Source organism: Triticum urartu, chromosome 3 (assembly GCF_003073215.2).
Source record: "Triticum urartu cultivar G1812 chromosome 3, Tu2.1, whole genome shotgun sequence".
In the NCBI taxonomy this organism is placed as follows: Eukaryota; Viridiplantae; Streptophyta; class Magnoliopsida; order Poales; family Poaceae; genus Triticum; species Triticum urartu.
The window spans coordinates 590,961,728-590,985,271 of NC_053024.1; the positions used below are offsets into that span (position 1 = coordinate 590,961,728).

The window sequence follows — 23,544 nt, forward strand, 5'->3', positions numbered from 1 at the left end:
TTCCCTTCAGAAGTCAATCTGGTGTTTGGGCTCTATTTTTTCCATTGTCCATGGTCGTCACATTGCCATAGTCGGAGGCCTCCTCTCCGCGCGAGAAAAGAACCCCCCTCCCCCTCTCATCACTCCCGACTATCTATTTAATTGATATGATGGGAGGAGACGATAGTAGCGGCGGTGGCTAGGTTTCATCTGATGTTGCAAGCTCCATAAGAACGACGTGAACGACTTGCATTCGCAAATAATAATGTTTCCTTGTGACGGATGATGCGATTGAGTGAAAACTGACTACGAGCTTGTATGGTGCAAATCACATAGAAGTTTTTTTTTCTCGAGCGGGCAAGGATGGTTGTACGCTCCTTTTTGTTTCACGCATATAGAATACACCCTTTTTCGCGGGATATGTAGAATGCTCCTTGTACTACATCCGAAGCAGTACAAAATGTTACCAAATATTGCATATTTGAACTCCTTTGTCCGCAACTCCGGGAACAAATTGGAAGCATACGTGTTGATGAAGGAAAAATGGCAGGTACGTGTGTATTTCCATTTAGAAGCGAGTGAAAGCCACCATGGGCTCTTATGATATTCATCATAATGTTGAAGTAATGGTTAGTCACGTCGCTGCAAAAGTTCTCCAGTTCTAGAAGTCTCAAACGGGTAGTTAGCATATCATCGTGGCAGGAAGGATAGCTTGCCAGAACTCTGCACACACGTCATTGTTCTCCCGGACAAAAACAATGTGCACCGGAGATACCACGAACTACGAATAAAAGGCCAACTGCTTCATCTCGAACGTCATTTCGCAACGCGTGCGCATGTTCCTGATCCCCGTTCCCTTCAGAATGTCGATAAGCCATATGGCGTTGACTGCAGGGACAAAACACATCGTTGGATGCACATGGTAACTACGTTTTGCCTTGCATTTTTTTCTTTCTTTTTGGAAGAACAAGTGTTCCTCCAGTGGGGTGGCCTTGGTTAATTTAGTCTGGCCTAGCCCATCACTGACGTGCTGCACCACGTTTTTCCATGCCCCCGTCCGTCTCGTCTGGCCGAGTCTCCGGCCATTAGAAATTGGCAGAGAATAAAATCGCTCTCGACAATCCAGCCACTCGCCCAATGAAAACCGATTGCTTGCTCGTTCAACGGCAAAAAAGAGAGAAGAAAAGAGGCCATGGTGGCTTCATCCCCTCACCAAATCCACAGCCCCCCGGCTCTGACTCAACCCCGTTCGCCCATAAGTAAAGCCACCCTCTCTCTCTAGCCGGCTAGCCCGCGCTCTCCCCCTCTCCGCGGCACGCACCATCACTCCATCAGACGACCCACGTACCACGTACCAGGAGGCAAGAGGAAGGAGGGAGGGCCCAGCGAAGCGACCGAAGCTGCACGCGGGCGCCATGTCACTCCCCGGCCGCCGCAAGTCGTCGCTGGCCGGCGCCGGCGGGGGTGCGGGCGCCGGGCCGTTCGACACGCTCGGCGCGAAGCACGGCGCGCCGCGCAAGGGCGGGCGGCTGCCGGTGTACGTGGCGGGCGTCTTCTTCGTCGTCTTCGTCATCGTCATGTACGGCGAGGACATCCGGTCCGTCACCCTCGAGCCGTTTGCCCGCGGCGTCGGGCCCGTCAGGCAGCAGGCGGTCGTCGTCTCGGACGCCGGCCGCGCCGCCGCCACCCCGCGGCGGGACGTGCTCTCTTCTTCCTCCACGGGGAAGAAGACCGTCGCCCCCCGGCGCGACGTGATCGCTTCTCCGGAGAGGCCCGTCCCCGTGGCGCTGCCGCGCGACGACGGAAGAGAGAGGCCGGGGCACGCCGCGGCGAAGACAGAGACGGCGCCCGAGCGGGCGATCCGGAAGGTCACCGCCCCCAAGGTGAAGAAGCCGAAGAAAGCGAAGAGGCCGAGGCGGCTGCGGCCGGCGAGGAAGACGGTGGCGGCGGGGGTCGTGCTGGGGTCGCCGGAGACGTGCGACCTGTCCAAGGGCGAGTGGGTGTTCGACAACGCGAGCTACCCGCTGTACCGCGAGGAGGAGTGCTCGTTCCTGACGTCGCAGGTGACGTGCATGAAGAACGGCCGCCGCGACGACAACTACCAGAAGTGGCGGTGGCAGCCCAAGGACTGCGACATGCCCAGGTGCGTTTCCGCTCGTCGCTCGTTCCGGCGACGACTACCCGATCACGCCGGCGATCGCCATGCATGCCCGAAATTGGGTTGGACGCGCATGCATGCTCAGGCGGCGAGCTTGTTGAAACTGCAGGTTCGACGCGAAGGTTTTCATGGAGAGGCTCCGGAACAAGCGGTTCATGTTCGTGGGGGACTCGCTGAACCGGAACCAGTGGGAGTCGATGGTGTGCCTGGTGCAGTCGGCCGTGTCGCCGGACAAGAAGTACGTCACCTGGGAGGACCAGCGGGTCGTCTTCCACGCCTGGGTGAGTAGCAAGAAACAATGGCCGTCCCGGCAGCATCTCTCTCTCTCTCTCGACCGGCCGGTTCGTGCCCCCTACGATGGAGAACGAACCTTAGCCAGTTGGCCAACCGGCAGGGCCCACGGCTGCCGCAACGGTTTTTCAAATGTGACGTCGTACGTAGTAGTACCTGTACCGTAGCCGTAGGTGGCGGCTTAGCTAGCAAGTGCACCAACTACTTGTACTACTACGACGTATTCCATCCGTCTAGGGTGTCTTCTTGCGCCTTCTTGTGATCAGGTCAAATAACGTCCATTTCTTATCGACAACAGGAGTTCAACGCGACGGTGGAGTTCTACTGGTCGCCGTTCCTGGTGGAGTCCAACTCGGACAACCCCAAGATCCACAGCATCCCGACCCGGATCATCGACGCGGGGGCCATCGCGGCGCACGCCCAGAACTGGCGCAACGCCGACTACCTCGTCTTCAACACCTACATCTGGTGGATGAACACCCTCAACATGAAACTCAAGTACGTCTACGTGCACAACACAACACGATCGAGAACATGCCGTGCCGTCTCGTGCGTCGATCGCCGGGGCATGCACGGTCGAAGTGGTGGTAAAACTGCATGCGCTGCGGTGACACTGATGGACTGACATGGAGGTTGGCTGATGGATGGATTGGCAGGAGGCCGGGCGGGCGGGACTGGGAGGACCATGAGGAGGTGGTGAGGATCGAGGCGTACCGGAAGGTTCTCAGCACCTGGGCCGGCTGGGTGAACGACAACATCGACCCGGCGCGCACGTCCGTCTTCTTCATGAGCATGTCCCCTCTTCACCTCAGGTACCGTACCCTACCCTGCCTACCCCCGTAGTAGTTTTCTATTCTGTTCCACTGTAGATAAGTCGTTTTTGTTCTTCTGGTGGTAGTCAGTACGCACACCTACGCGCACCTGCACCGTAGTTCCTAGGAAACGCCGAAATCTCGACACGCGCGCATGGCGGCGACGGCCAAAAAGACGAGGCCGGCAGCGCGTGGTGCGTACCGGGTGTCTGCACCGGTCCAACCCGAGACCGGTGCACGCGTCGGGCCGCGGCCGGGAAGTGCAGACGCGCACGGGCTGGTGGTCTAGTGGGGTCCGGCACGCACGGTCGGTTTCCGGGGCCGGACGGCGAGCGCGCGCGCGGGATTGGAAGTTGGAACGAGTCGGGCGGGCGCGTCGCGTCGAGCGGGTCGGTCGCTGTCTTGGGAGAAAATGGAAGCGACAGACAGTCGTGGCAGACCCGGTCCGGCGGCGTGCTCGCTCGAATATTCCCAGGCGACGTGGAAGTACCAGCAGGTTTTTATTTTTAGTTGCAAAAAAAGCAGGCTTCTGTTTTTTGGGGGTGATGGCGCGGTATATATCCCGTCGACGGAGCAGCCGGCCGGGTCGTGCAGCATTCTCTAGGTGCGGTGCGACTAGCAGAGCATGTACGTACTGGATGGAATGGAACACATGGCCTCACGTTGCCCACCCGCTCGTTGACCCTCTCTGTACGCATGTGGATGTGGTAGCATACTCTTGTACTAGTAGTTGGTGTAACGGATACCGTTGTACGTGTAGTTTAGTGAGCCAGTTAGGATATACGTACTTTTTTTTTTCAACATGTTAGGATATACGTACTGCGCCATTAGTTTACACATGCATGGTTTGATATTCCAAACAGCGTGGTGCTATATGCTAATGCTAGTAGAATAAAGTAAGCACAGGGTACATGCACTAACCGTCTAATCTACAGTCACAAGGAATGCCACCCCACCAGTAAGGTGCATGCATAATGCCACTGCCACCGGAGTTTTCAAATAGTCACTACTCCATTGGGATCGCCAACGGAGTATACTAGTACTAGAGTACTACGTATACGTAGTACTTCTGTAAACCACGGTAGCTCGGTATGCATGTCGTGACCAGCACTGCAGGGAGCAGTACAATATGCGCAAATCGTGTACGTACACGTCTTTTTAGATGCCACTTGGGGTGGAATCTACGCGGTCAAAACGATCGACGTGCGTCACAACTCGCAGCACACAAGCGGACTTGGTAAACTCCTTTACAAAAGTCCAAGGAGAAGATGCTCCTCCAATGGAGCGGGGTAGTTGCTCCCCTCTCGTTGTCGCCCAAGCAGCACTCTCAGAAATTAATAATGGAGAACTACGTACTCGATAGGACCCTAGGAAGGATACATTATACATACATGGGTATGACCATGTAGTATAATTCTGCGTACCTGTCAATCACATGGACCCTCGGCCTCGGCTCAAATCATTCCGCGCACATGAATCTTAGACGGAAGCTTCCGTCGTCGCGAACGAGTCCCGGCCCCGTACATGGTGCACCAATCATGCATTCCATGCACCAGCGACGTACTACTGGTCTCGTGTGCTCGTAACCGGCCGTGTTGGTGCTTCGTGGGACGTGGAATAGTCTTGGACGCCCCTGCCAATGATCGTTCCGAGCAGGTTCCGAGTGATCGTCCCGTGACCGCGAGTTTCGGATCTTGGAACGGACGACGCATTTTTTAGGACAAGTAGCCGGATGCGGGTAGTTCCAGCAGCGTTTTGGGGTTTTCCTTCTGCGTGGTAATCCAATTATTCCTGGCTATAAGGATCAAACAGACGGTTGTGTTGTGTTGTGTTGGTTACCTAGCGACTACCGGAGTGGCTCGATAAGGACGTGCGGTGGACATGGCCCTGGGATGACGCCTCACGAAAGCTCCCCTAAACCTTTTAGAAAAGCAGCGTGACCCCATCCTGAGATTGATGGATACTCCTATATGTTTAGTTCCCGTGAAGCAAACCACTTTGATTTGCCTTGGTATTTTTATATAGTCAGCGATCCTATTTAGTAGTGGTAGTGTGTGAGAAGATATGGTGCAACCGGAGAAACTGCCATGGCGACCGGTGAATGCATGAGCAAACCAATCAGCTTCAGAGGCTACTAGCTATGCCACGTTATTTTGCGTGTTCAGCAATCCCGAAGTTGTTAAGTATTTTCAGTCGGGATTGCGTCCACGATCGAGCGAGTTGATGAAGTCTCTGGCTAGCTTGGAGTTGGAGGCATGTCGCATCAAAAGACGTACACAGCTAAAGTTGGTCAACAACACTATTTTACGTGAAGATAGAATCACAGAACTGGATTAGAGTAGTTGGGTTGCGTGATCGACTCATGCTGCGAATCCGCTAGAGCTAGCGTGCTCCACAGAAGAAGAGTAGTAGTATCAAGTTCTAGTACTATGATTATTAACTGGTTCTATAACTCTGTTGGAAATTGACTGGGGCTTTTTTTGGGTGTGAAAAACAGCCCGCAGGTGTGGGGAAACCCTAACGGGATCCGGTGCGCGAAGGAGACGATGCCGCTGGTGAACTGGCGCGGGCCGATATGGCTGGGCACGGACTGGGACATGTTCAAGGTGGCGTCCAACATCACCCGGGCGGCGGCGCCGCGGGTGCCCATCACCTTCGTGGACATCACCACCATGTCGGAGCGGCGCAAGGACGGGCACACCTCCGTGCACACCATCCGGCAGGGCCAGATCCTCACGCCGGAGCAGCAGGCCGACCCCGGCACCTACGCCGACTGCATCCACTGGTGCCTCCCCGGCGTGCCCGACATCTGGAACAGCTTGCTCTACACCAGGATCATGTCCAGGCCGGACGCCGCCACGGCTGCTCTCACGGCCAGATAGATAGATACATGTTGGGAATTTCTGTCGATTCGAAAAGTTCTTTCTTCTTCTTCTTCTTCTTCTTTTTTCTTTACATTCTTTCTGGCCTGTTTAGTTTTTACGTGTCAAATACGCCAGCTTTGTTTTCTTTCTTCTTTCGTTGGGGGTAGGTTAAGTAAGTGGAAAGAGATTAATTATATAAGGTGATACATGGCTCGTGGCCTGCCATGTGCGTGCACATATGCGCTGTAAGGGGGAGGTTCCTGCTCAAACTGTAAATTCTGAAGTCAAAGAGATGAACAGAACAGATGGTTTATAGAGAAATGGGCAGTTGCGTCCGTGCCTCCAGCTGCACTGCACAGCCGTCTTGCGGCGCCTCGATCTGTCCGCGAGCTCGTTTCTTTGGCAAGATCGACGTCGCCAGCTCTCCGGCTTATTCTCTTCTTTTCTAGGGCAGAAGATCAAAAAGGGAACGGAGCAGGAAGCGCCTTTTGGCGATCATTCCATGGATGATTTACCTGAAAAAGGCGGGCAGCAACAAAAACAATGGGCGCCACTTGGCTGAACTTGACAGAGCTAGTAGTTAACTGACTGACGACAGTGTGCATGCAGGTCCGGAAATGTCCGGGCTGCCTTTCGCCTTCTTTCTGGCAGCAAAGCTCCCGTATCTCTGGCCCGGATCGGGCGTTGCGACAGGTACCGAACGTGAATCGTGGCACCAACTTGTGGTACTTTTTTTTAGCATCAGTACAGACACAAGCGCTTATATACACGCGCATACATTCACCCCTATGAACGCACACACGCACACCCTACCCCTATGAGCATCTCCGAGAGACTGAGCCGGCATATCATCTTGAGATTTACGAAGTCACCGTAGACGCCTCGTCGTCGACGGGAACGCCTCCTCCACTGAAAGCGCATCGTCGGAAATCCTGAAATAAATCCAGGAATAATGCGAGCACCAGGAAAATTCAGGAATAATGCGAGCACCAGGATTTGAACCCTGGTGGGTTGAGGATGCCACTGTCCACCTAACCAACTCAACCACAGGTTGATTCGCACCAACTTGTGGTACTACAACGTAGAGAACGGAGCAGCGACGTCTCTGGCAAGTGGCTGGCGCAGGGGTAGCCCTGGTGCCTGCTATACGAGAGGCGTTGGTTTTTTTTAAAACATGGAAAAAGATTGGAAATGAAACCGAATTCGTATTCATGTCCACTACAGTTTCATAGCTGAATTGGAAATGAAACCAATTCAATACGGAGGCCTTCAATACAGACATCTAAACACAGCATAAAGGAAGAGGTTGCAAGCAAGCAAATGGAGCTCCTCCCTAAGGTTGTGATGATCCAATCCATTAACTGTTCTCCTTTAACTTGTGTTTCCACCATCTTTGATGAGATTGTTCTAGTCCCTATCAGTGGCGGAGCTAGATGGATTCTGCTGGAGGGGCCAATGGCAAAATACGAGTGTTTGGAGGGGCCAAAAGCTAAAAAAGTTTTCATCCAAGTCCTTCTAATTTTTTCCTTCACAAATTGGTTCAAAGCTGGGGGGGCCACAGCCCCCCCAGCACAACACATAGCTCCGCCGTTGGTCCCTATCTCTTGGCCCCCAAATCTTATTGTGTCCATCCAACATACTGTAACCTTGATATATGAGAACCTATAGTGCTACAGAGAGAGGAACTTATTGTATCTCATATTTAATTATAGTGGAACAATAATTGTGTGGTGGCTTCGACCCATGGTTTTTACCCCTAACTTGGGGTTTTCTGTTTAAATACGAATGTTCATCTCTGCTGACTTATGTACTTTTTGTGTGGTTTCACATGGCAAGAAACACTTTGAATATGTATGTTTGATTTGGAGTGTTGGAGAAACTGAAAAATGTATTAAGTTTCGGGTAACCAAACTTAGTTTTTAGATACAGGCACATATGTTCCCTTCCGTAACTGGGCAACGATATGTGGATTACTTTATTTTTTGCTTTATCAACAAGACACAACAAGAAAATTACGGGGTAGCACGAATACGCGGTTTGCTCTATCCAAGGTAGCCAGAATCATGATTCCGTATTGGAATGGAGCTCTAGTAGTAGGATCACAAATCGCAGAATCGTAACTATAGGAATGATAGGAACGTGGATACCAAAATCGTAGAATTGCAGAAGTAGTTTGGATCGTACAGTTGTAGAATCGTGTAATAGAATCATGATTCTTACTACCTTAGCTTTATTGACCGAAAGAATCAGGCTTCACACTTGTTAAAAAATCAGGCTTATTATGATGTAATGAGTCATGCTAGTCCGATTGGGAAATTGATGTAATGAGGTCACCAGTCGTTCTTGTTTCAATCTTGTGGCGGACAATGTTACTTTTCTAGAAATGAACACATGATGGTGCATCCAATTATGCGTGCAAATCTTAAAACAATGACAATTAGCAATTTTCATGGGGCACATTGTTCGCTCCCAGACACTTTCCCAGGGGACGACACAATAGTTTGCTCACATACACCTCCCCGATGGTACAACCACTATGTAGCATAACACCCCCTCGATGTAGGCAAACACTTGAGGAATTATGTAGGGTACCTACTCTGCGTAGCATGAAAATCTCATGTTTTAGTATGATCATTCCTGAACATGTGGGCAACTCCCCCCTTTTTATTAGCCTTACAACTATGTCTGTTGAAGCATGGAAAATTCCAAGAATGCATCACAATTCTCAGGTTCTGAGCACTAATAAGGTAAAAGCGGAAACAACCATGAGTGTGCTCTAAGCCATTAGATAGGATAACACTAGATCAAATACATAACTACATATTACATGTCAAATAATAAGTCAATGACAAATAATATAGGACAACACTACAACACATGTCCCATCGAACGGGGGACGGAGTGTGATGTGCCTGAGGCTACTAAAGGGGAGGCCTGTTTTAAGGTTTCTTGCCACAGGGGTCCGGCCCTATTAATCGCTAGATTCCTGATTAATCGTTTGTTAGAGCGATAAATCAACCCAAATGATAAATATTAAAGATAAGGTAAAATACTAGCGATCACCTACCAATAAGCGATAAATTGGTGAATCATATGTTATTTTGAACATTGCTGGAAACTAAAAAACTAATATGAGTATGCATTCGCAGGTTCACACAGATAGATAAATAGGAATATTTTGTGTGTGGAGATACATAACTTTCTTTAGTGGTAGGGATATATCTCTACTCTCTAGTACTTAAGAAAGATGTAAGGTCCCTTTTCTGTGAGGCAGAAGACTTCATCTAACCTTATATATGCCCCCCTTTCTCTCCCTATTTTCTATTTTTAGTCCCTATCTTTGAAAATCATCTTAAATGTCCCATCTTTTATCGGCTTACAAATAAAATTATGCTTTCTTTGGTAAGCCAATAAATTCTCACCAAATGAGTAATTATCAAATAAAAAATTAGGTACGTAAATCCCGGGCATAATTTAATGAATATTTATTTACACAATCACATTAATATGGATAGGTAATCATCATACGTGATAGAATATTTATATCTCGTTTCAAAGCATGGTAATTATCTAGTCATATACGTAGTATATAGGTTAACAAAGTTTTAAAGGTGGAACAAGAATTCCGGAGGAACAAGTATTTTTGGAAGTCAATTTTTGGCATGGTGTTCCTAGCGGGCCTTAGCCCCCTTTCAATTGCTGCTTCTTATCACAAATTTACTAGCGGGCTAAGGCCCAATTTGAGTGGTTCTCCTGGGCCTAAAAAAGAATCCAAGTTATATTTCTGGCATGGTGTTCCTTTTTATTCTGAAAACAAAAATTTATTTGCGACCTCAACCTTCTATCTCTCTTTCGCAGACCTCTCTTTGAACAAACAATTGACCACACTCGATGAAGTTGCAAATTTGTTTCCCAATTATTTTCCATGCTCATCTAGAATTTTCTTCTAAGTTTTTTCCTACTCTGATTTGTATTTATATTACGGTCTTCTAGTTTTTCTCATTTTTATATTTCCTTTTTATCTTTTGTTTTTCCTATTAAAAATTACAAAAACTTTTTTAAAAAAAATTTCCAGAACATTTAGCAACTTACATATTTTTTAAAATCCTTGAACAATTTGTAAATAACACCAACCTTTTAGAAAAATATAAACATCTTAAATATATACATGAATAATTTTTAAAATTACCCAATAACTTTCGAAAATAAATAAATATTTTTGAAACATTCATGTAATTTTAAAATATTTCAACACTTACTAAACCAACACAAACATATTTTTTAAATGCATGATACTTTTCAAAATTATAAATGCACAAAAGATTTTCAAAAGTGTACAAATATTTACACAAAAAACTTTCAAAAATTGAACGGTCATTTTTCTAATGTTTTTTTCTTCAAACACGAAAGTATTTTACTTCTTTTCATTTTTAAACTATTGTTTTCCTTTGTGTTTTTTAAAATATACGAAATGAAACTCCATTGGGCCGCATGGATCCCTACCCATACTTTGTACCACTTACGCGAATTTTCTTTTTAGTATTGTATGTTTTTCTCCATCTGCTTTTAATTTTTGGTTTACTATTTTTTACTTCATATTTTTTCATTTATTTTATTTTTGAAATACATGTGAGACTTTTATTAATATGAATTCAGTTTTTTTGTACATGTAATTTTTCAGATACATGTTAATGTTTTTCAAATACACGTTGAACATTTATTTGAATACATGTTGAACATTTGTGAAATGTACATTGAACATATTTCGTGGACACAGTGAACATTTTTATCTTTATTTTTTTTTGTAAAATGATATTTTTTTTTGTAAAATGATAGTGCAACTTATTTGTGGCACTGCCGTTTAGGTCATATTGGTGTAAAGCGCATGAAGAAACTCCATGCTGATGGGCTTTTGGAATCACTTGATTATGAATCACTTGATGCTTGCGAACCATGCCTCATGGGCAAGATGACTAAGACTCCGTTCTCCGGAACAATGGAGCGAGCAACTGACTTATTGGAAATAATAAATACTGATGTATGCGATCCGATGAGTGTTAAGGCTCACGGCAGGTATCGTTATTTTCTGACCTTCACAGATGATTTAAGTAGATATGGGTATATCTACTTGATGAAACATAAGTCTGAAACATTTGAACAGTTCAAAGAATTTCAAAGTGAAGTGAAAAATCATCGTGACAAGAAGATAAGGTTTCCATGATCTGATCACGGAGACAAATATTTGAGTTACGAGTTTGGTCTACAATTAAAACAATGTGGAATAGTTTCACAAATTCGTGCCACCTGGAACACCACAGCATAATGGTGTGTCCAAACGTTACAACCGTACTTTATTGGATATAGTATAATCTATGATGTTTCTTACCGATTTACCACTATCGTTTTGGGGTCATGCGTTAGAGACAACTGCATTCACGTTAAATAGGGCACCATTAAAATCCGTTGAGACGACACCGTATTAACTGTAGTTTGGCAAGAAACCAATGTTGTCGTTACTTAAAGTTTGGGGTTGCGATGCTTATATGAAAAAGTTTCATCCTGATAAGCTCAAACCCAAATTGGAGAAGTGCGTCTTCATAGGATATCCAAAAAGAAAATGTTGGGTACACCTTCTATCACAGATCCGAAGGCAAGATATTTGTTGCTGAGAATGGATCCTTTCCAGAGAAGGAGTTTCTCTCGAAAGAAGTGAGTGGGAGGAAAGTAGAAAACTTGATAAGGTAATTGTACCTTCTCCCTTATTGGAAAGTAGTTCATCACAGAAATCTGTTCTTGTGACTACTACACCAATTAGTGAGGAAGCTAATGATGATGATCATGTAACTTCAGATCAAGTTACTACCGAATCTCGTAGGTAAACCAGAGTGAGATCCGCACCAGGGTGGTATGGTAATCCTGTTCTGGAAGTCATGTTACTAGACCATGACGAACTTGCGAACTATGAGGAAGCGATGATGAGCCCAGATTCCGCAAAATGGTTTGAGGCCATGAAATCTGAGATATGATCCATGTATGAGAACAAAGTATGGACTTTGATGGATTTGCCCGATGATTGGCAAGCCATAGAAAATAAATGGATCTTCAAGAGGAAGACGGACGCTGATAGTAGTGTTACTATCTACAAAGCTAGAATTGCCGCAAAAGGTTTTCGACAAGTTCAAGGTGTTGACTACGATGAGAGTTTCTCACTCGTATCTATGCTTAAGTCTGTCCGAATCATGTTAACAATTGCCACATTTTATAAAATCTGGCAAATGGATAACAAAACTGCAATCCTTAATGGATTTCTTAAAGAAGAGTTGTATATGATGCAACCAGAAGGTTTTGTCAATCCTAAAGGTGTTAACAAGCTCCAGCGATCCATCTATGGACTGGTGCAAGCATCTCGGAGTTGGAATATACGCTTTGATAAGTTGATCAAAGCATATAGTTTTATACAGACTTGCGGTGAAGCCTGTATTTACAAGAAAGTGAGTGGGAGCACTACAGCATTTCTGATAAGTATATGTAAATGACATATTATTGATCGGAAATAATGTAGAATTATTCTGCAAAGCATAAAGGAGTATTTGAAAGGAGTTTTTCCGAAGAAGGACCTCGGTGAAGCTGCTTACATATTGAGCATCAAGATCTATAGAGATAGATCAAGACGCTTGATAAGTTTTTTCAATGAGTACATACCTTGACAAGATTTTGAAGTAATTTCAAAATGGAACAGGCAAAGAAAGAGTTCTTGCCTGTGTTACAAGGTGTGAAATTGAGTAAGACTCAAAGCCCGACCACGGCAGAAGATAGAAAGAGAATGATAGTCATTCCCTATGCCTTAGCCATAGGGTCTATAAAGTATGTCATGCTGTGTACCAGATCTACTGTATACCCTACACTAATTTTGGCAAGGGAGTACAATAGTGATCTAGGAGTAGATCACTGGACAGCGGTCAAAATTATCCTTAGTGGAATAAGGATATGTTTCTCGATTATGGACGTGACTAAAAGGTTCGTCGTAAAAGGTTACATCGATGCAAATTTTGACACTAATCTAGATGACTCTAAGTCTCAATCTAGATACATATTGAAAGTGGGAGCAATCAGCTAGAGTAGCTCCGAGCAGAGTATTGTTGACATAGAAATTTGCAAAATACATACGGATCTGAATGTGGCAGACCCGTTGACTAAACTTCTCTCAGAAGCAAAACATGATCACACCTTAGTACTCTTTGGGTGTTAATAACATAGCGATGTGAACTAGATTATTGACTCTAGTAAACCCTTTGAGTGTTGGTCACATAACGATGTGAAGTATGGGTGTTAATCACATGATGATGTGAACTATTGGTGTTAAATAACATGGTGATGTGAACTAGATTATTGACTCTAGTGCAAGTGGGAGACTGAAGGAAATATGCACTAGAGGCAATAATAAAGTTATTATTTATTTCCTTATTTCATGATAAATGTTTATTATTCATGCTAGAATTGTATTAACCGGAAACATGCTACATGTGTGAATATATAGACAAACAGAGTGTCACTAGTATGCCTCTACTTGACTAGCTCGTTGATCAAAGATGGTTATGTTTCCTAGCCATAGACATGAGTTGTCATTTGATTAATGGGATCACATCATTAGGAGAATGATGTGATTGACATGACCCATTCCATTAGCTTAGCACCCGATCGTTTAGTATGTTGCTATTGCTTTCTTCATGACTTGTACATGTTCCTATGACTATGAGATTATGCAACTCCCGTTTGCCGGAGGAACACTTTGTGTGCTACCAAACGTCACAATGTAACTGGGTGATTATAAAGGAGCTCTACAGGTGTCTCCAAAGGTAAGTGTTGGGTTGGCGTATTTCGAGATTAGGATTTGTCACTCCGATTGTAGGAGAGGTATCTCTGGGCCCTCTCGGTAATGCACATCACATAAGCCTTGCAAGCATTGCAACTAATGAGTTAGTTGCGAGATGATGTATTACGAAACGAGTAAAGAGACTTGCCGGTAACGAGATTGAACTAGGTATTGAGATACCGAAGATCGAATCTCGGGCAAGTAACATACCGATGACAAAGGGAACAACGTATGTTGTTATGCGGTCTGACCGATAAAGATCTTCGTAGAATATGTGGGAGCCAATATGAGCATCCAGGTTCCGCTATTGGTTATTGACCAGAGACATGTCTCGGTCATGTCTACATTGTTCTCGAACCCGTAGGGTCCGCACGCTTAAGGTTTCGATGACAGTTATATTATGAGTTTATGAGTTTTGATGTACCGAAGTTAGTTCGGAGTCCCGGATGTGATCAGGGACATAACGAGGAGTCTCGAAATGGTCGATACATAAAGATTGATATATTGGACGGCTATATTCGGACACCGGAAGTGTTCCGGGTGATTTCGGAGAAAACCGGAGTACCGGAGGGTTACCAGAACCCCCCCCCCCGGGAGAAGTAATGGGCCATATGGGCGTTAGTGGAGAGAGAGAAGGGCAGCCAGGGTGGGCCGCGCGCCTCCTCCCCCCTGGTCCGAATTGGACTAGGAGATGGGGGGGCGGCGCCCCCCTTTCCTTCTCCCTCCCCACTTCCTTCCCCCTCCTAGTAGGAGTCCTACTCCTACTAGGAGGAGGACTCCTCCTTGGCGCGCCTATAGGGCCGGCCGGCCTCCTCCCCTTGCTCCTTTATATACAGGGCCAGGGGGCACCCCTAGACACACAAGTTGATCCACGTGATCGTTTTCTTAGCCGTGTGCGGTGCCCGCTTCCACCATAATCCTCGATAATATTGTAGCGGTGCTTAGGCGAAGCCCTGCGGCGGTAGAACATCAAGATCGTCACCACGCCATCGTGCTGACGGAACTCTTCCTCGACCCTTTACTGGATCGGAGTCCGGGGATCGTCATCGAGCTGAACGTGTGCTAAAACTCGGAGGTGCCGTAGTTTCGGTGCTTGATCGGTCGGGCCGTGAAGACGTACGACTACATCAACTGCGTTGTGCTAACACTTCCGCTGTCGGTCTACAAGGGTACGTAGATCACACTCTCCCCTCTCGTTGCTATGCATCACCATGATCTTGCGTGTGCGTAGGAATTTTTTTGAAATTACTACGTTCCCCAACACAATTGACCGGGTTAAAGATTAACTTTCATAAGAGCGAGTTGTTCTGCTTTGTTAGAGCCAAAGAAGAACAGGAGGCTTATAGGCAATTGTTTGGGTGCGAGTTGGGGGATTTACCTTTCTCTTACCTAGGTATACCAATCCACCATCACAAGCTGACAAACAGAGAATGGAAGTGCATCGAAGACCGGTTCGAGAAGAAACTGAGTTGCTGGAAGGGCAAGCTCATGTCATACGGAGGCCGATTAATTCTGATAAATTCCGTGATCACGAGTATGCTTATGTTTCTCTTATCGTTCTTTAAAGTCCCAGTTGGTGTCAGGAAAAGACTGGACTTCTATCGATCGCGTTTCCTCTGGCAGGGTGATGAACTCAAAAGAAAATACCGGCTAGCTAAATGGGATATCATCTGTAGACCGAAAGACCAAGGGGGTCTTGGTATTGAGAATCTTGAAGTTAAGAACAGATGCCTTCTCAGTAAGTGGCTGTGGAAGCTGTCATCAGAGACTGATGCCACGTGGCCGCAAATCCTTCATAGCAAGTACCTACAGACAAAAACTTTGTCCCAGGTTGCAGTCAGGCCGACCGACTCGCCTTTCTGGAAAGGACTGATGAAAGTCAAACAATCCCTGTTTAACAGGACAAAGTTTATTGTTGGCAACGGTGCTAGTACGCGTTTCTGGGAGGATACGTGGCTCGGAGAGACACCCTTGGCCATTCAATATCCGTCTTTATATCGTATTGTTCAACGGCGTGAGGTGTTCGTTGCAACGGTATTTCAATCTACCCCCCTTAATATTCAGTTCAGACGGTCGCTAGCGGGCAATCGTTGGGAAGAATGGCTCCGTCTAGTTAGGAGAATGATGGAGGTTCAGCTTTCTCAACAACCCGATGAATTACGCTGGAAGCTGACTAGGTCTGGAGTATTCACAGTTAAATCAATGTATATTGACGTTATTAATTCGAGCTCCATTCCTACCTCCAAGCATGTTTGGGCTGTCAAGGTTTCTTTAAAAATAAAAGTGTTTATGTGGTTTGTCCATAAACAAGTTATTTTAACAAAGGACAACTTGATAAAACGTAATTGGACAGAAACTATTAGGTGTAGTTTCTGTGGTCGGGATGAAACGATTAAACACCTCTTTTTTGATTGCCCGTTGGCCAAAGTCCTTTGGCGGACGGTTCACATTGCGTTTAATATTACTCCACCGAATTCTGTCAACACGTTATTTGGAACATGGCTTAATGGAATTGAGTCTGACTTAGCGAGACATATTCGTGTTGGAGTTTGCGCTTTGTTGTGGACTATCTGAAATTGCAGAAATGATTTAGTTTTTAACAGAATACTCCCTCCGTCCGCGAATAAGTGTACTTCTAGTTTTTGTCTTAAATCAAAGTTTTGTAATTTTGACCAACTATATACAAAAGAGTAATAACATATATGACATCAAATTAATATATTATGAAAGTACATTTCAAAATAGATCTAGTGATATTAATTTAGTGTCATAAATGCTAGTACTTTTTCCTATAAAGTTGGTCAAAGTTCTAAAACTTTGACCTAGGACAAAAGCTAGAAGTACACTTATTCACGGACGGAGGGAGTATCACGTATTCACTTTTTGCAGGTTATTTTTCGAGCCACGGCAGTGATCCGTTCGTGGTCGCTACTCACTCCGATGGAGGCCAGAGAGCATTTGGTTACTGGATCTGTCCGTTGGGAGATGGTAGCTCGGGATATCATCAACCGGTTTGGATGGCGTCATGTAATAGGATAGGCAATTAGTTTACCTATATATCTTTAGCCAGCCGGTTGTGGCATCTTTTCTTGGCTAGTCTGTGTATCTAGCCCATTTTGGCTCTGTGTGAGCTATCTTTTCAGTTTTTCCAGTTGGAGACTTTGGAACTTTTTGGATCTTTTATTTAGTTAATAAGATGGCCGTATGCATATTTCTGATGCAGATGCCGGGGCAACTTCTTTTCGGAAAAAAAAGATATGATGCAAACGGGGTAGGGAAGGATGCAGCTCGTTTTACTATTATTGATGTGGGCAATATCAAACGCCCGTAAAAACTCACTGATATGCAAATTAACCAAGGAAAATAACTAAGCAAAAATGATCCGTTCAAAGACAAAAAAACACTCAACAAAAATGATCCGTCGTCGCCGCCAATCAACCATGCGTGAACACTGGCACGCACGTGCAACAGCCATCGGTCAGGGCAATGGAAATTGGCGGCGAGGCTCCAATGTCAGTCGCAGTGTCGCTGAGCGGCGCAGTTCCGAACTTGCTGCCGCGAGTGGCACTGTGGCAGGGTCGATCAGACAGCTTCGCTCGCGTCCACAGTTTTGACGGTGGAGGTGTCGGCGAGAAGCGAGCCCCGGCACAGCGGGCAGCTGGGATGCGAGCACAGCCACGCGTCCACGCACTCCGGGTGGAAGCAGTGTCCGCACCGCGGCAGCGCCTTCACCCTCTCGCCGTCCGCGAACTCGCCGAGGCATATCGGGCACTGCGTCTCGTCGTCCTCGCGGCCAGGGGACGCCGACGGAGGACGACGGTATGGCGTCACGGGCAAGCCGGCTATCGCGGCAGCGTCGAGGCCAGCCACCGCGGAGGGGGCGCCGGGCGCCGCAGCGGAGGACGACGGCGACGAGGAGGGGTAGGAAAACGAGATGGGAAGCGTCGCGTCGGCGTTGTACCGGCGGCACACCCAGCGGAGGTAGACGCAGACGCCCACGAAGAAGACGAGGACGGCGAAGAGCGTCGCAAGCAGCGGCACGCCGCGCCCGCCGCGCACGGAGAAGTTGCCGTCGTCCACGTCGCCGTAGTGCCACCGCAGCGCCTGCGACGCCTCCTGCGCGGCCATGCCACTGCTTCCTCTTCCTCTTCCTCCTCGACCGTTTCCTTCTCTGCCGTGGCGGGACAAAACTAAGCGCGCGCGCGCGGGCGTTGGCGGCCGGGCTAGCTGCACGTCGGCACGGGCTGCGTGGCTTCCGTGGGCCTGCTACGTACCGCTTCCCCAGTGTGCTGTGCGCTCATCAGATCAAGTGGGCGGCCGGTGCGTGCGATTCGTGTGATGGGGGGGGGGGCGGTTTTAAGCTTTCCCGCCGCCCGGATCTCGCGCCAAAAGTGGCCATTTCCTCTTACAGGTTTGACGAGTGCCGTATCCCGGGTAATTCAACGTGGCAGCGACTGTCCGTGCGATGGCGTTCATGGAGAGTGGGGCTCGACAGGGACCCGAAAGAGAATTAGAATATAAAATGATGGCTCACGCAGGCGATTAAGTTGTTCTTAGCTTGCAAAACTTGCATTTCTGGAAGCATCTTAGTCCGTCGATGTTCCTCCTTATCAAGGCCCTGTGGCTGTCACGAGGTCGCGCCAGTACGCCATTACGATGCTGTTTGCACAGAACCACGGAACCAGAGCGTGCTGGTAGTTGAAGCAAGGAACCATCTCGACGGACGGCCGGGGATTAATCAGTGTATGGGGTCGTTTTCACCGTAAGGTTATCTGTATGTATATATATGCGCATAAAACTGGGTGTTCTGTTTTCATGCGTGTACTCCATACATATACTCTCCAGAAAGTTCGTATGGCATCGGAGTTAGCAAGGTTCAGTGGACGTGGGCTACTCCTACTATGTACACGAACAAATACTTGGGCACGCCAAGGCCGAAGGAAGAACCTAGTAGTATATTTTTGGTATTTCCGAGCTCAAAAGAAGCCATTCACATGGAAAGAAATACTGTAACGCCACATGTTTAACCTCTTGGCACATGGGCGATGGTAACAAACGGCAGAAAGAGAAGTAGGCACTGCGCCAAATTGCTGGAGCTGACGCGATACAATTGTCAAAGCCATGATATACACCGGTGTACAGATCGGGGCATGCACGCACACTCCTTTGACAGGGAAGTAGTGTCAAGAAAAAGTATCATATGGTAAGATGGCACAAGGTTTTTTTTTATTTTGGAAATAAAAAAATCGGACCTCACTGAAATATGTGAAATTTCTGAAATTTCGCATATTCTGGAAATTATTTCGAATTTTGAGATTTCAGATTTCACTTAATTTAATGAATTTTGACATAATTTAAGTTTATTTTAAAATCAGTTTGAAAATGCCTCAAAATTTCAGGGTTAAAAATATTTTCAGACCCCACTGAAACATGCGAAATTTCGTTGAAATTTTTAACCCTTCATGTAGAATGTTGGCACAAAAAAAAAAGTGGAGTGGGCGTTAATACAAGGTTGAAAATTGAATTCATCCGATAAAAGACATAGTTAGGGCCAATCCATGCTGGGCTGGTTTAATCAGAGGCTGGGTTAGGTGCCTAGGTTGTGAGGTGTGACCGAGAGACTGATTTAGTTTTCAACAATAAGACTATAAAACTGTTAAACAGATGGTGGATGGAACCCGACCTTCAAGAGATATCCGAGTTAAATAGAATGAAAAATATGTGCAAGATGTTAACCTTGCCATTGGATGGGGATGATGCACCTAGATGGTCTTGGAATAAAATTGGCATGTTCAGTGTAGAAACCTACGTATAACCATCTACCAAATGATAGTCCCGATAGATCCTTTAAACATCTATGAAAGGCTAAAATCCCCTTGAAATCAAAATATAGCTTTGGTTGATATGGCACAGTGCCATTGCCACCGAGCACAACATGATCAAAAGGAAGTGGGTTCACGACCCTTTGTGTCGCCTTTACCCAGATCCCATGAATATTCATCATTTGTTTTCACCGTTCTGCTGGCAAGCATGCATGGAGTGTGATCTGTAGATGCATTGATGCTAATTATAGACCCACTTGTTTCTCGCAATATTTATGTTGATTCCAAGGTATTTGCCCATTAGTAGAAACCTATCAATTGTAGATTTAGTTGCTCTATGCTAGCTAATCTAGAAACATCCTAATTGGGCTTGTTTTGAGAAGTATCTTGTTCGCTACCATGTTGAATTTATTTGGTATGCATGCTCTTTCATTCACTATTGGGCAGATTTGCAAAACAAAGGTGAGCGAGCTGCACTGGAATAGGGTATGGCAGCTTTGGAATTCCATAATGATTGTCATGCAGAGAGAGGAAGGGATGTGCTAATGTGTAGCTCTTAATTTCTTTTTCCTCCCCTGTGGATTTGGGGCATTTTTGGTCCCCTGTGTAACATATTCTGTCAGGTTTTCCTAGCAGGGCATTTTTGTGGCGGTGGCTGGCGAGACTCTTTCATTTAAGCCTTTTGTTATTTTTTTCTTTGCACCTGGATATGTTTTTCCTTTTTTGCTCCATTATCGATTTGATACTGAAAGTCGATCCTTTTTTGGATTGAATGGAAAAACACAGTGCCTTCATCTACGGCTTTTCATGTACTACTCATTATGATTGCAATCATCACCTTGTTGTGCAGCCACTTGCATGTATCCTCATTATATATTTCAGCATAGTTCCCTATGTAAAAAATTTGGACTCCGTTTGCAACAAACAATTTTGTCTGGTACATCATACTACATAATATGATGTGTAGCTACTTCCCCAAGGATGGCATGACTAAGTTCTTTAGCCCATGTATGAAACCACGGTTTTTATCCTACGTGCTTATCTAGAACCGCCACACTATCTTCAAACCCCCCCCCCCCCCCCAAAAAAAAGGTGATCATCGTCTTTAGCGAGCTGTTTTTGTTTGGTCAAAGTTTGTTATTCTTCAGTGTTTAACATATCATGTTAATTTAGGCTTGCCTTGGATGCACAATATTGTGCGTTGAAATTTCTTTTGTTGTTAAGGAAAGAATTTCCTAGCTAATTTTAGTTATATCAAGCAATAGTTACATCGTCCACTAATAGGTTAACTATAGAACTAGGGGGAGAATCCAATCAAATAGCCCATGAATTACAACACCCCAACTTATTAGCTAGCTCATGTGCGAATACATTCGATTATCTATTATAGTGTTGAACTAAAGCCTTTGCAAACTCCGTCAATCAAGAACCTACAATCATCGATGATATTCGCCCCCACTAGTGAGTGACGTAAATTCGTGTTGAGTGCTTCTACTAGCTTTGCATTGCCAGACTATACAATGAGATGATTGCATTGTGTGGCATGGGCAAGTGCCAAACCTTCCTTCAATGCAGCAACTTCTAGAGTGATAACATCAACAACGTGCTCTAGACGAGCCATTGTTGCGCCAACAAATAAGCCGCAATGTCGAATTTAACAAATGTACAATCAAGCAGTTGGGCCGTAATACCTTCACAATGACGTGTCAACATGTTAGCACATTGGGGACCAGTGGCAACTACCTGGAATAGGGACGGGGATAAAGGTTGTCGACGCGAGCATGGGGGACTGGTGGAGCTCACGGGATCTGCAAAAATCTCTTCGTGTTGGATGTAGAGGAGCTCCTGTTTCCCTCTGATGCCGTTCTGCAAGTCGCTGACATGGGCATCTGGAGAGGGCGCATGACTGATGGAAGAGATGAATGAGTGGAACTATCGTCCCATGTGGACCCTCATGCAGAACCGAGGCTTTAAACGCTATCTATATACTTAGATATACCAAATCCAGTCCACTGGGACCTCGCCATGTTGGCCCAATCACGCCCAGACACCTGCCCAAGCAGTTGATGTCTCCGCGTGCAGATCGTGCGCTTTTGTTAGACCATATTTACCGCATAGGGCGTGTAATAGACGACCACTCGTGGCCAATGGATCGTTCCGTTAACGAGCACACATGATTTTTTGTTTGCTTTCATCGGCGGTGCTATATCGCTTTAAGCATGTGCAAAAAGCTCATGTTGATATATATAATTTTTCCCCTGTGTTGTGATGTATATCTTTCTTCAGATACTTATTTTTTGATTTTTATTTCCAGGTATGCTCTAAAAGTAAAATAAAATTTGATGATATTTCTAATTATAAAAAAAGTTCTCAAAGCAAAAAAATGCAGGAATCTGAAAAATGCAGCAAGAACTGGCGCCTACAGCGACCAGCCATGGGCCGCGGCCCATTAAAAGATCGCTCGCTCGCTCCCTTTCCGTTCGCTCGCTCGCTGGATGTAGAAAAAAAGACTCGCATCGCTTGCTTTTTTGGGCTGTGCTGCGCCGCTGGTTCAGGAAAAAGACCGGCCTCCGGTTTTTACAAGTTTGAAATTGTTTGCGAAAAAAGGTCATATATTATTAAGAAAAGTTCATTGATTTTGAACAAGAAACTTCACAAATCTGAAAAATGTTCATCTGATTAGAAAAAAGTTGATCAAATTGAATATAGTTCACTGGATTTGGAAAAAAGTTCACCGAATCGAAAAAAGTTCACTGGATTTGAAAAAAAAGTTCATCCAATTGAAAAAGGTTCATCGGATTTTAGAAAAAGTTCAGCGATTTTTAGAATAAGTTCAGAAAAATGTTCAGAAGTTCATTCACTTTCAAAAAAAAGTTAATCAGTTTGAAAAGAAATCATTGAACTTGAAAAAGTTCATTGAAATTAAAAAAAAGTTCATCGAATAGAAAAAAGTTCATCAATTTAAAGAAAAATGTTCACGAATTAGAAAACAAATATCGTCTATTTGTAGACATTTCATGCATTTAAAAAGAAAACAGGAATGAAAAAAAGGGGATCAAACACAGGAAACAAAAAGGTATAAAAATACGGAATCGAGGCTTGTATTCACAAGTCAAGGCGGTGGCGTAGTGGTCTGCTAGTTTTCTATCAACTCAGAGATAGTTGGTTTCGATTCTTGGTTGTGCACGTTTTTCCTACCTCTCCTTTTTTGATTTCGAAACAGGGGGCAAAATGGGAGTTGGGCCGAGCCCAGCTAGCGCCGCTGCAGGCACCGGTTGCGGAAACAGCTATAACCGGCGCTTGCAGCGCCAAATAGGAAATACTGGTTTTGGAAGCTTCCAGAAGGAGGTTTTTTTTTCTGGTTGTTTTGCCCTTATTTCTTCATAATTTTATCTTCGGAAAATCTAACGCCCACACGTGTGGGCGTTTGCACATCGCCCACACGCCTTCATCATAACTCATTTTGTCACGTGTGAACAGATGACATCAATAGAAATCTTTTTGATTTTTGGCTTAAAAATGTTTTATCTCCTAATTAAAAAAGCAAATTAAAAATACGTTTTCACCATTAAATCCGTCTCGATGAGATCTTCAAAACCAGACCCCATGTTGATATGTTTCAATGATTTTTTTGTCCAAAAGTTGCTATGATGTTTACACTGTAGTTGCCATGGTGCTTAAACTAAAATTGCCATGTGGCAATTTTAGTTTGCAGATCATGGCAATTTTAGTTTTTGATGATGGC

The 23,544-nt window shown here is 45.6% G+C and overlaps 2 protein-coding genes across 2 annotated transcripts; one reads left to right on the forward strand and one right to left on the reverse strand.

Moving 5' to 3' along the window:
- Positions 1–1,115: 1,115 nt before the first annotated feature.
- Positions 1,116–6,425, forward strand: LOC125545196 (xylan O-acetyltransferase 2-like). Its single transcript, XM_048709078.1, has 5 exons — positions 1,116–2,122; positions 2,247–2,418; positions 2,727–2,926; positions 3,085–3,240; positions 5,738–6,425. The coding sequence occupies exons 1-5, from the start codon at positions 1,395–1,397 to the stop codon at positions 6,120–6,122; spliced, it is 1,641 nt and encodes a 546-aa protein (XP_048565035.1). The 5' UTR covers positions 1,116–1,394; the 3' UTR covers positions 6,123–6,425.
- A 10,824-nt stretch (positions 6,426–17,249) lies between these two features.
- LOC125548782 (RING-H2 finger protein ATL66) lies at positions 17,250–18,298 on the reverse strand. The gene has a single exon (XM_048712323.1). The coding sequence runs from the start codon at positions 18,103–18,105 to the stop codon at positions 17,560–17,562; it is 546 nt and encodes a 181-aa protein (XP_048568280.1). The 5' UTR covers positions 18,106–18,298; the 3' UTR covers positions 17,250–17,559.
- Between the last annotated feature and the right edge of the window lie 5,246 nt (positions 18,299–23,544).

Coding starts and splice junctions, on each gene's coding strand:
- LOC125545196 (XM_048709078.1), top strand. CDS start 1,395: ATGTCACTCCCCGGCCGCCGCAAGTCGTCGCTGGCCGGCGCCGGCGGG. Junction 2,419..2,726: donor GGGTCGTCTTCCACGCCTGG/GTGAGTAGCAAG, acceptor TATCGACAACAG/GAGTTCAACGCGACGGTGGA. Junction 3,241..5,737: donor ATGTCCCCTCTTCACCTCAG/GTACCGTACCCT, acceptor TGTGAAAAACAG/CCCGCAGGTGTGGGGAAACC.
- LOC125548782 (XM_048712323.1), bottom strand. CDS start 18,105: ATGGCCGCGCAGGAGGCGTCGCAGGCGCTGCGGTGGCACTACGGCGAC.